This window comes from Cynara cardunculus (genome assembly GCF_001531365.2).
Source record: "Cynara cardunculus var. scolymus isolate 2C chromosome LG 17, CcrdV1, whole genome shotgun sequence".
NCBI lineage: Eukaryota > Viridiplantae > Streptophyta > Magnoliopsida > Asterales > Asteraceae > Cynara > Cynara cardunculus.
In genome coordinates, this window is record NC_037544.1 from 9,297,089 (window position 1) to 9,309,713 (window position 12,625).

General features: G+C 36.5%; 2 protein-coding genes across 2 annotated transcripts; one reads left to right on the forward strand and one right to left on the reverse strand.

The window, feature by feature from the left end:
* The first annotated feature begins 4,321 nt into the window (after positions 1 to 4,321).
* On the forward strand, positions 4,322 to 9,285 carry LOC112500096 (probable linoleate 9S-lipoxygenase 5). Its single transcript, XM_025103389.1, has 9 exons — positions 4,322 to 4,555; positions 4,710 to 4,999; positions 5,291 to 5,531; positions 5,776 to 6,120; positions 6,501 to 6,586; positions 6,685 to 6,792; positions 6,878 to 7,182; positions 7,755 to 8,018; positions 8,343 to 9,285. The coding sequence occupies exons 1-9, from the start codon at positions 4,372 to 4,374 to the stop codon at positions 9,094 to 9,096; spliced, it is 2,577 nt and encodes an 858-aa protein (XP_024959157.1). The 5' UTR covers positions 4,322 to 4,371; the 3' UTR covers positions 9,097 to 9,285.
* Positions 9,286 to 10,196: 911 nt separating this feature from the next.
* On the reverse strand, positions 10,197 to 12,397 carry LOC112500624 (F-box protein At1g55000). Its single transcript, XM_025104146.1, has 2 exons — positions 11,962 to 12,397; positions 10,197 to 10,962 (listed from the first exon to the last, which is right to left on the reverse strand). Exons 1-2 carry the CDS (start codon positions 12,388 to 12,390, stop codon positions 10,588 to 10,590), a joined length of 804 nt encoding a protein of 267 aa, XP_024959914.1. The 5' UTR covers positions 12,391 to 12,397; the 3' UTR covers positions 10,197 to 10,587.
* Positions 12,398 to 12,625: the final 228 nt, after the last annotated feature.

Sequence of the window (12,625 nt, forward strand, 5' to 3'; positions counted from 1 at the left end):
AAATGACTTAGTCAGGAGTGCCAGGGACTCATCAGAATCTGTTAAATCAGATTCAGGAATGTCCTCAGAAGAATCTATCTCCGTGATGACCACGGGAGGTAGAAAAGAGACAAAAGGAGTAGAGGTTTCAACTGAAGAAGATTCAGAGATCAAAGCTAAAGGAGAGCTTTTCATTTCCATGGAATCTTTTACAAGATTTCTTTTCAATTGACAAGATTGCTCATGGTTAAGCAGAATCCCGTATAAGTTAGAAAGAGAAATAGTGGACATGTCATTTGACATCTTGAGACACATGGAAAAAGCATCCCAAGACTCAGGAAGGCATTCTAGAAACTTAGTCAAGGTTTCAGAATTAGAATATTCCCTGTCGACAGCCCTTAGATCAATAAGTAGACAATTAAATCTTTGATGTACTTTAGACAGTGTCTCAGACTTTCCACAGAGAAAGCTTTCATACTGTCTTACTAAATTGATCTTTCTAGTCTCCTGAACCTGCGTGGTTCCTTCATATTGGACACADAGAGTATCCCATACGGATTTAGAAGTTTTGAGTTTCATCACATGTGATAAATCTCATCAGGAAGAGACATAGCTATTATAGACCGAGCATGCGTGTCTATAGCTATCTTCTTCTTGTCCTCATCACTCCATTGATGTGGAAGCTTTGGAATCTGTCGTTCAGGAATCGAGGCAGTCGTAGCTGTTGCTGGAACAGCCGGAACAATAGCAAATGGAATATATGGTCCATTTTCTATATAATGTGGAATTTCAGGATCCACACCTTCCAGAAAGAGGGACATCCGGTTCTTCCAGAGGCAAAAATTGTCACGGACAAACCGGGGAGGTTTGGCAAGAGAGTCATTATCTTTTGTGTGTGTGTTTGTAATATGTAAAGCCATTTGAAAGCAGTAAGTTATCTAAGGAGAGATAAATTAATACAGAGAAATAACAAAACACAAGGAAAGAAAGAAAACACTGCTATGATACCACTTGTTGGTCCCGTAAGGGTCTACAAGAATAGAAACAGTTTGTAGAAGGGGGGGATGAATACAAACACAGTATTTTCAAATTTAAAATATATATTGATAGATTAGATCAATACAGATTTTACAAGACTGTTTGCGGAAAGATAAGGTAAAGAAAACCTATCTAAACAATCTTTGGTTACACAAAGATCTTTAGCAAATACAAGAAAAAAGATTGTTAAAAGGAAAATCTTTTACTTAAGCTAGAAGATGCTTGAAGTAAGAAGAGGATAACAGAGAGATGCTCGCACTCTGCAAGGAGAAGAAACACTTTTATTTATACCCAGTGCATTAAATGAACATTTAATTCAATATGGTAGGTTTAGAGTGCGTGTCAAGAGGAAGGCTTGTCCTTTGCTACAGTGAATAGTATAAAAGCACTATTTTTGAGCAGACATCCTTGCTTAAAGTTGGTGGACAAAGAGTCGACTAATCGGCTCCGTACCGTACTAACTTTTGCAAGGGTATGGGTTTGTCCTTTGTGTGCATAAGGACAAGATAACAACAATCGTGCAAAACAAGCTTCCTTTGATCGCTGAATGCTGGAATGACCTGAAGGTCTCATCATCATTCGCTGAAGCTAGAGTAGTCTTCACACATATGTAGTCAGGCTTGTAATCACTGAATACCGCTTCAGATCACGTACTCGCCAGTCTCTAATCTTCAGTTTCAGTCTTCGACGTTTGCTGAAGGTTCTTTGGTGTGAGTGTTGTCTTCTTGAAGTATTGTTGTCTCTAATGAATTTACAATGCAAGTTTTTCAACGATCACTGAACATACTCAGTAATGATCGCTGGAACTGAAAATACAGAAACACAAATACAACGTGAAAGGGAAAAGGGATTATCATCAAATCACTGAGAGAGAGGATCAACACATATGATAAACAACAAACTTGGGTTAGAAAAACTCAAATACTTTCTACGAGGACTTCTAAAAAACACAAGGTAAGCAACATAAATAACAAAAGAAATATAAAAAATAGGGAAGGAGAAAGAACAGGAGTACAGAGATGAATTGAAGTGAAAAAAAACATATAACACATCCAAAACCTTAACACATACAAGTGAAATGAATTGAAATAAAAGCCATACAACACATCGAACCCTAACACACACAAGAAAAATCAAACCCTACTCCACAAGAAAACTCAAAGAACAACAGATAAAGAAATATTGTCGATAAACCCTACACCACAAAAGAAATTACCTCGATTGGGATAGTGATGGATTAACATCAAAATAAGGAGCAATGAATCGGTAGAGGAGCGATATTAGCAAGAACCCTAAATGTATTTATAAGCTTATTTGAATTCACTGGAACTTGAATCGCCATTTTTGAGGAATCAAATTGTCGCTTTAGGAAGGAAGCCATCAGTGTGTACGCGTGATTTGTGTCTAGGGAAGATAATCTTGTGTTAGATATAGCATTGCTAATTTGTAAATTATGCATAAACTTGTTATAGTTAAGAGATTTCAAAGAAATTGTTCTTTAGAAAGTGGTACTATATGCAATACAAGTTGTTTTTAAGACTTTGATAAAATCTGCTTTATAAAGTAATGTAGATATATATATATCTATATATATATATGGCGGAATTGCCACATATGAATTCGAGCACAATTTTGCAAAGAAATAGCCCACTTGTTTCTCGAGAAGAGATGGGAAACATGCGAAAGCTAGGGGAGCGAATGGGATTAGATACCCCAGTAATCCTAGACGTAAACGATGGATACTAGGCTATGTGCGTATCGACCCGTGCAGTGCTGTAGCTAACGCGTTAAGTATCCCGCCTGGGGAGAACCATCGGATCATCACTTATTCGACGAATAGATAATGACCAAAAATCCAAAGAAAGATTTGTCTTTGAGTCAAAATAAGCATAAACAGGCATTTGAATAAAATCGGAAATACCTTTTTCTCATATTACTCTCTCGATACATGATAGGTGCCTAATCAAATGAAACTGATTAGTTTGTGGTAACTGTGAGATCCAATTTCAACCACAAATCAACGGATAAATTAGGAAATTAATAATTATGGTAGTTTGAGTTAAAATTATAATTAGAGGGTATATTAGGTATTTTTAAAAAACTCCTCTCTCCTCTCTCATCTCTTGGACCTCTGGTGAAATCAGTATCACAGTATATCACAATGCGTATCTACCCATTGTGTATCTTTGTTTTTAAGGTTTAAGTTGGTATCATAGTATATCACAATGAGTATCACATTGTGTATCTTTGTGATTACTTGGTACCTGCCGAATTAATGTTCACCGGAGGCCGGAGATTGGAGGTCAGAGAGAGGAGTTATTTTAAAAAGTACCTAAAATGCCCTCTAATTATAATTTTAACTCAAACTACTATAATTATTAATTTTCTAATTTATCCGTTGATTTGTGGTTGAGATTGGATCTTACAGTTACCACAAACTAATCAGTTCTCCCTTAAATGAGCCCCTACATATATATATATATATATATATATATATATACCCACTAGACATGGCAAAAAACTGGTCTCGGGCTGGCCCAAATCGTGTCCCGGTCCCAAAATAGTAATCCCGTAACCGGTCCCGATCCCGACCCAAATATGAAGGCCTTGTTATGAGAACCGATCTCGGTCTCGAGCTGGGCCCAAACCGGTCTGATATAAAAAAAATAAAATTCAATTTTTTACATAAACTTTTTTTGAAGTTATTTTTTAAGAATACAAAAGTTTTATTCTAATACATTTGAAAATTTGTAATAAGGTCAATTAAATACACTTAAAATACGTTTTTTGCGAGAATTGTGAACGTTTGTAAGCTGATATCCCGTATATACACCATATAACACATATATAATAAATATGTTTTATTATAATTTTGTAATTGATTTTTAATCAAATATACTTAAAAAAAAGTTAAAAATAGATTTAAAAATAGCCGTAACGAGGAAAATTGTAAGCGGTCCCAAACCGGTCCGGTTGGTCCCATTTGGCGATCTGTAACGCCCATAATGCAATTAATATGTATATATATAATTTGTATTGTAGGGTGGGTGAGACTGAAATTGTGGACGCCGCCGATGACAACAAGCTTCTGAAGATAAACTCCAGGGAAAGTGAAAGAGGCGTGTTCAGCCTTGGTTCATATTAATCTTTTCTGGACCATCTACCTTATTCTGACTTCTTCGTTTTATGGATGTTAACAAGTTGAAAACGATCAAATGCATGATTAAAGTAACCCCATTTTGGCCTATATATACCTACTACAATCGCCACATTTTCTTCACACCTTAACTACAAACGACCATTCGATAATCGAGATCGACACACACACGCAATCTTAATTAACAGTTGATATATATGTTGGGTGAGAGAGTGGAGGAAGGAAACCAGATGATCAAAGGGAGAGTGGTGTTGATAAAGAAGAATTTGTTGGATTTGAATGACTTAGGTGCATCGGCTCTTGATCGAATCCATGAGTTGTTCGGCAATAACATCTCTCTCCAACTCATTAGCGTAGTTCGACCCGAAGACGAATCATCAGGTATTCCGCCCATTTTCTTCATTCTTGATTTGCATAATGGATGTTCGGTTTGGGTTTACAAAACGTCAAAAATATTAGAATTTATAGTAGTTTTATGCTGGCAAATGTATATATTAATTTGTTATGGTCTCAAACCTCTTTCAATGAATTGCAGAAGGAAGGTTGAGAGGAAAGCTTGGAAAAGCAGCCATAGTGGAAGACTGGATTACAACCATTACACCTCTGATAGTTGAGGAATCAACTTATGCAGTTACATTTGAATGGAATGAGGAGATAGGAATTCCAGGGGCATTTCTGGTCAAAAATGATCATCACAGTGAGTTTTACCTCAAGACCCTTACTCTTGAAGATGTTCCTGGCCATGGTCAACTCCATTTTGACTGTAACTCATGGGTTTATCCATCCAAACGTTACACAAAAGACCGTATTTTCTTCGCCAACAAGGTACCGTTGCTTTGCGCTTGAGAATATCTCAAACCCCATTAGATTACTCTCCAAAAAAACCCATGAATGAAAAAAAGAGAGGTTCCAACATACATATATATAGAGAGAGAGAGAGGGGAGCGGTCAAATGAAAACCACTCCAATTTGTAAAAACCGTAAAAACTAGTTTCATCCGTCGTAATCTTATGAAACTTTTTCATGAAATTGTTTAATCTTGTGAAATTGTTTCATATATTACTTCTAGTTTTCTTTCTTCTTAAACTAAATAAGTGGTTTAACATGTTTTTATAGGCATATCTGCCTGGTGAAACTCCTGAATTACTACGTCAGTATAGAGAAGAAGAATTGGTCATCTTGAGAGGTACCGGATCCGGGATGCTCCAAGAATGGGATCGGGTTTATGATTATGCATTCTACAATGATTTGGGGAACCCCGATGACGATATAGAATATGCCCGACCAGTCCTCGGAGGGTCTTCTGAGTACCCGTATCCTCGTAGAGGGAGAACAGGCAGACCACCAACCAAATCAGGTTATTTAAGCTACATATATGATTTTTGTATCTAGAATTAGAATCACGTGTGACCTTTTCTTCGTGGGAACAACATGAACTACTTTGTTACCGAGATACGTCAACAGCATGAAATGTTAACGTATGTGAGGATAATAACTCATGTAAACCTCCAGTAAATGAAGAAAAGTGCCCTTAGGGTTTCTTTTGTTAGCCATTTTTGAAGGGGTTATATATTAATGGAGTAGGGTTTGGCTTTTGACAGATCCCAAAACTGAGAGCAGGCTTCCATTGCTACAGAGTTTAAGTGTATATGTTCCAAAAGATGAGCAATTTGGACATTTGAAGCTGTCTGGTTTCCTTGGTTATGGATTGAAATCCATTGGTCAATTTCTTGTCTCTGAGGGTGAGGCTCTAACAGACACTACTACCCATGATGAATTTGATACCTTTCAAGATGTGTTGAAGACTTATGAAGGAGGATTAAAGCTGCCTCAAGGCAAACTACTTGATCAAATTCAAGAAAACATCCCTTTTGAGATATTGAAAGCACTTTCTCAATCAGATGGTGAGGGACTTGCCAAATTCCCCATGCCACAAGTTATCAAAGGTACCAAATTTATAACTTTTATTACAACAAAATCATGTTTATATAAAGTCAAATACGTCTAGATGTCTTAATAGACTATTAAACAGTTGTACGTGCTATGTAAAAATGTTGCAATAAGTTTACATGATGATTTTGGACGTCTAAACAAGTTATTTATATATGACACTTTTGTGAAATAGAACATTCTATTAATTTTTTATATGACGATATTTGAAAAACTGTCCTGTAAAAGGATGTGATGTTTCTCGAAAGTGTCCTGTAAAAAAAAGCTAATAACATACTTTATTTCAAAAGTGTTCTTAAAAATTTGTTAATACATCCAATCGTCCTATAAAACCAATTCTTTATTAATGAGATATTCCCTTTTGTATTTGGATCAGAGGACAAATCTGCTTGGAGGACCGATGAAGAATTTGCAAGGGAAATGTTGGCTGGAGTCAACCCCGTTAGCATTCGTCTACTCAAAGTAAACTCATACAGCTTATAATCATTCATTTGTGAATATACATGCATGGTCGTTTTTGCTGTCTTATTCACGTTTGGTGAGTTCGACCTTATTTGCAGGAGTTTCCTCCAACAAGCAAGTTAGACTTTGAAATCTATGGTAACCAAAACAGTTCCATAAAACCTTCACACATTGAGCAAAATCTTGATGGTTTAGAAATAGAGGAGGTAACTTTTAAACCCAATTAATCGCTAGTTAATTCACATGTGAATGATCATTAGAAAGTTAAGTTTATAAAATTCGATCGTGCAGGCAATCAAGTCGAGCAGACTATTTATACTCGACCACCATGATTCACTGATGCCATACGTGAGGCGAATAAATGCAACACCCACCAAGATTTACGCAACACGAACATTGCTATTTTTGCAAAAAGACGGAACTCTAAAACCATTGGCAATTGAATTGAGCTTGCCTCATCCCGAAGGAGATCAACTGGGCGCCATTAGTAAAGTGTACACTCCAGCTGAACACGGAGTTGAAGAGTCCGTTTGGCAGTTGGCCAAAGCATATGTAGCGGTGAATGACTCTGGGGTCCATCAGCTCATTAGTCACTGGTAAGAGCATCCACACTCATGAAACATTTGTCTGTTTGATAACCACTCGATCTCACTATAACTAAATAGAGTTTATAGAACGCCAAAAATGTACAAGTGTCTTAATAGAAATATTTTATAAGACTTTATAAGACCAAATACTTGTGTTTCCTATGTAAAAAGGTTACACTAAGTTTATAGGACGCTTTTAAGCGTTTAACAAGTTTTTTTTTTTTTTTTTTGGATATTTCAAAAATAAAAAGTCGTAATAGTTTTTTAGATGACACTTTTTAGAAGTATTATAACACATCTTTTTTATATAATACTTGTTTTTATTAAAACACTTTTTCTAATGATATCATAAAAAACCTTGTTAAGACGTCCAAAAACATCATATAAACTCAATGCAATGTTTTTACATGTAACTCACAATTATTTGGTCCTATAAACTTAAATTCTATAAAATAATCTATTAGGACATTTAGACATATTCAGCATCCTATATGAACATGATTCTATTGTAGTGTGACCATACTTTTGTTTGAGTACTTCCCTAAATGTTTTGTTACCAACATTTGATTTGTATTTCACAGGTTGAATACGCATGCTGTTATCGAGCCGTTTGTGATTGCAACAAATCGGCAACTAAGTGTTCTCCACCCGATCCATAAACTTCTCCAACCTCATTTTCGTGATACAATGAACATAAACGCCTTTGCAAGGCAAATCTTGATCGACGGTGGAGGTTTTCTCGAGCAAACAGTGTTCCCAGGGAGATATGCAATGGAAATGTCGTCTTTCATATACAAGGATTGGGTGTTAACCGACCAAGCACTCCCTGTTGATCTTGTCAAGAGGTAGACTATTCATATTTAACAGTAACAAAATGAGTTTTTTAGTTAGGTTGAACGGATATCCTAATAGAATAGTTAACGAGACTTTCAGATTATACCAAAAGTTGTTCGACGTTACAATAAGTTGTTAGCACGAATTTAGACAACCTGACAAGTTTCATCAACGAAATTGGTCAACTTAACAGAATAGATAAAAGTAAATAATAGCTTATTGAAAACCCTTCAGATAAGATGCATGGCTCTTATCCTATAAACTTGAAGACCAAGTATGCAACTAATCATCATGGATTCTTTGCAATATAATCTCCTAACACATGTAATACACAGGGGAATGGCGATTGAGGACTCGAATTCCACAAATGGAATCCGTTTAACGGTTGAGGATTACCCATATGCTGTTGACGGTCTAGAGATTTGGTCAGCCATCAAAACATGGGTTGAGGACTACTGTAGCTTCTACTACAAAAACGACAATATGGTTCAAAACGACACTGAACTCCAATCATGGTGGAAGGAACTTCGAGAAGAAGGACATGGGGACAAGAAAGACGAGCCATGGTGGCCAAAAATGGATTCTTGCCATAACTTAATGGATATGTGCACTACAATCATATGGGTGGCTTCTGCTCTTCATGCATCAGTCAATTTCGGGCAATACGCGTATGCCGGGTATCTCCCTAATCGTCCAACTCTAAGTCGTCGTCTTATGCCTGAACCAAACACCCCAGAGTATGAAGAACTTAAAGAGAATCCAGATAATGTGTTCTTGAAAACAATCACTGCTCAATTGCAAGCACTAATTGGTGTATCTTTGATAGAGTTGTTATCTAGGCATCCTTCAGATGAGGTTTATCTTGGGCAAAGAGAAAGTTCGGAGTGGACGATGGATTCCGAACCTTTGAAGGCGTTTGAGAAATTCGGCAAGAAGATTAGAGACATCGAGGGGAGAATTGTACAGAGGAATGGTGACCATAATTTGAAAAATAGGATGGGACCGGTTAAAGTACCATATACCCTTTTGTATCCAACCAGCGAAAAGGGACTTACCGGAAAGGGAATTCCAAACAGTGTGTCGATATGAAGGCACTTCAATCATCGTATAAACCAAACCAAACCAACTCAACTCAGTATATACTATTCAAAAGTACAGTACGAAATAAATGGGATATATGCCAACCCACCTATCTCAATTTGCGTAAAATAATGATTTGTTTATTGTAAATTTGTCTTGTTTTCTTTTCTAATAAAAGTGGCAGCCTTCACCATGGGATACCTTGATTACCGTAGTTTGTAGGAACTTTGCCAACATTGATGGATCCATATGCAAATGTCATTATGCTCATCCGTATATCATAGAGTTTTGTTGTTCCTCAACCTGATTCACGTAAATTGTTATTTCAACGAGCAAGAGTTCAAGGAAAAATTGCATCAAAATGTAACCAATTTTTATTTGATTCTTATTTTGAGGAACCAACTTCCAAAATCGTCATTTAGGGGTATCTATCAAACTTTTTGTTTATTTAAGAGTCTGGTTGATCTGTTGAACAGGTAACAGGTAATTTAAGGGTCTCTATCAAACTTTTGGTTTGATTGGTCAAATTTGATTTAAACTTTAATATTGATATGGATTAGTTAGATATAAAAATCTTGAATGTGATATTTAATATTTATTTTTTATTGCATTAGTAAAAAAACAATTTTTATTGTGGTAATTTGGATTTTTTTGAAAAAATCTTCAATTTGACATCTGAATTAAAAAAAACGAGATTTGAAATGAAAAATAGATTTTATTGCATTAATATTTAAAAAAAAATGAATTGTATTTATTTTTCTATAATTATTTTGCAAGTTGATTCCCCAAATAAGAATCAGATGCAAGTTGGTTCCCCAAAATGATAGATTTTGAAAGTTGGTTCCCCAAAATAGGAATCAGGTGAAAGTTGGTTCTATTTTGATACAATTTTCCCTTCTTAAAAATGAGCCCCAAACCACTCGATGTGTATTATGGGGCTCTATAAAGCACGAGTATGCAAGTTCACGAGTGTGCAAGTCAAAATTTTGTAATGTGTTCATAGCAAAACTCAAAAGGATAGTATTCAGATAACCTTAAACTCGCACGATGAGTTTCTTGATGAAGATTTGAATTTGGCTCAAAAATACCCATACTTATTAATTATGCTTGATTGAAAAAGGTAAAAGGTGATGTCCAATTGATAGGGAAGGCAAGACATACATTTAGACCATTACAGCTTCAAGTAGTATCTACATAGAAAGAAAGGTAGATACACACAGTTCACTCACACACATAGTTGATCGTATCTTTATGCTTCAACTTCTGTTATAACACCTGAAAGAATTCTTAAAAGCATTCTGTAAGAAGTTGACGATGGTGTGCTGAAAAGCAAAAAGGCAGGTACGATCATTCATTTTCTTCAGCAGTGTTGATAACATTTTGGTTTTCCTATATACTAGGAGGATTTGTGGATTATTGAAAGGTTGACACATGGGATTCCAGCAGGGTTTACCATGTTCCTAAATTCCCATAAGGGGATAACATTGACTGTATGATCGCTTAAGCCAAATGCACCTGCCTCTCCCACCTAATATCCTCGGAAAATTCCATTATGGCACCTCGGGGATCACCATTTGATAAAGATAAGTAGTACTGGGCAGTACCATCATCAACATGCATGCTCCTTCTCAAAGAGTCGATTACCCTTCTCTTTCCTCGCTCGGAAGTCACCTTTTTTGACACACTAGCCACCACTCTATCAGGTCCACCTTCCAGATACAACACTGCCACTTCCCTCTTAGAATGAGCATCCAATTCTATATAGCATGAGCCATCAATGAGGATGTTTGGCGTGCTTACAGGGATTAACAATCTGTCCCTTGAATGTATCCCATGGTCACTCATCATGTTGTTCAGGCGTTTTATGTCCGTAACCTGATGAAGAAAAAGAGTTGATCATATCTTCAGCCACATCCCATTAAATTAACCACAAAGTAACCAAATGGAGTTTGATATAAGAATAAGTCCTCAATATGTCACTAAAAAATTCCCAAGAATAAGACCACCATATGTAGAATAGAAACATTACAAAGAACCCTGAACATTCTTGACAGAGCAGTACCATTTTCATCTATATGATCGGTCTCCTGATTCAATTTGATTGAGATATAATTGGATGTTTTACTATCAAATCTAGAAATCATATGTATTTAAAGTTGAAAATCATCAATTAGATAAAGTAGAGAATCCAGTGTTTATAATTTCCAAGGAATAGAGCATGACGCATAAATGCAAGAGAAGGTGAAACATTTCCTCTGCCACTATTGGAAGCTGTAGAAAAAGTCATATACTCAAATGGCGACTACCCATCAACCATTTCAACTTCAATTACAATTTCATCTAGTAATAAAATAACTTGCACAAGTGAAAAATAGCCTCACAACCCCACCATCTTCTCTGCAGTCACTTAAACACCACTTCCAACCTAAGTAACCAATAGTCAGATTGCTCACTGATCTAATAACATCAATACCACAAAGGAAACATCAAAGGGTAGCTTAGTCCTTGCCTCCTAGGAGGTCAGGGGTTCAAACCCACCAAAGGTTTCGAGGGTGTGTGAAGTTATTTGTTGCATTTGCTGTATATAAAGATTATATACTTAAAAAAAATAGCTTGAGAGGTCATTGCCTTGACATAATCGAGAGTCCGCACATTCAAATTACTTCCCAATTCCCATACCCCTTTTAGACACCAACCAATTCATTAATTCCAACAATATGCTCAAAACAACATATGGAGTGACAGATAATAAACAGCGTGATTTTGTATCAGAAAATTACAAACAGAGTTAGAAATTTAATCCCTAATTATTTGCATACACAAAAGCACAAATTAATGAACAAAAAAGACATGCGAACAGGGATTGAGGTAAACCTGAACGGTATACTTGACAGCGAGGCTAGCGACAGTGTCACCGCGAACCAAACGATGTGAAATAGCGAATCGGCTTAAACTATTATCTCTCCAGAAGCTACCAGAGCTAGGTTTCCCTATCACGTCCTTCAGTTTCCATGGGGCCTTGAAAGCCCTAACCTGAATCTCCCTATCAGAAGCCACTGAACTCCACAACCTACATACACACGCGGACCGCGCTAGATCTACCACTGGTAGCTTTTCGAAGATCGTTCGCAGGATATCTTTACAAACTAAAGCCGGAAAATTAGAATTCATCGGAGATATGGTGGTGTATGAATCATCACCGGCAGCTGCAGATGCCACGGAAGAGGATGAGTGTAGCGTTGGGGTTTGTTGTTGATGGAGTGGTTGGAGGATTTCTTCCTCATCTTCACCGCAACATCCCATTTCTATAGAGATAAATGAATGGACTCCAATGGAGAATAATGGTGTTACGTGGAAAAGAATTCACCTTAAGAAAGTAAGTAAACTACCCAACTAGTCCCTCAACTAATACTCCATTTACTATTTTAGTCCCTTAAAGAAACACCATCATTCTCACTCCTAGGTCGATGATTCAAGGATCGTTTACAAACGTTTATTTGGTAAAACCGTACCCACACTTGATCTATTACCCCTATAA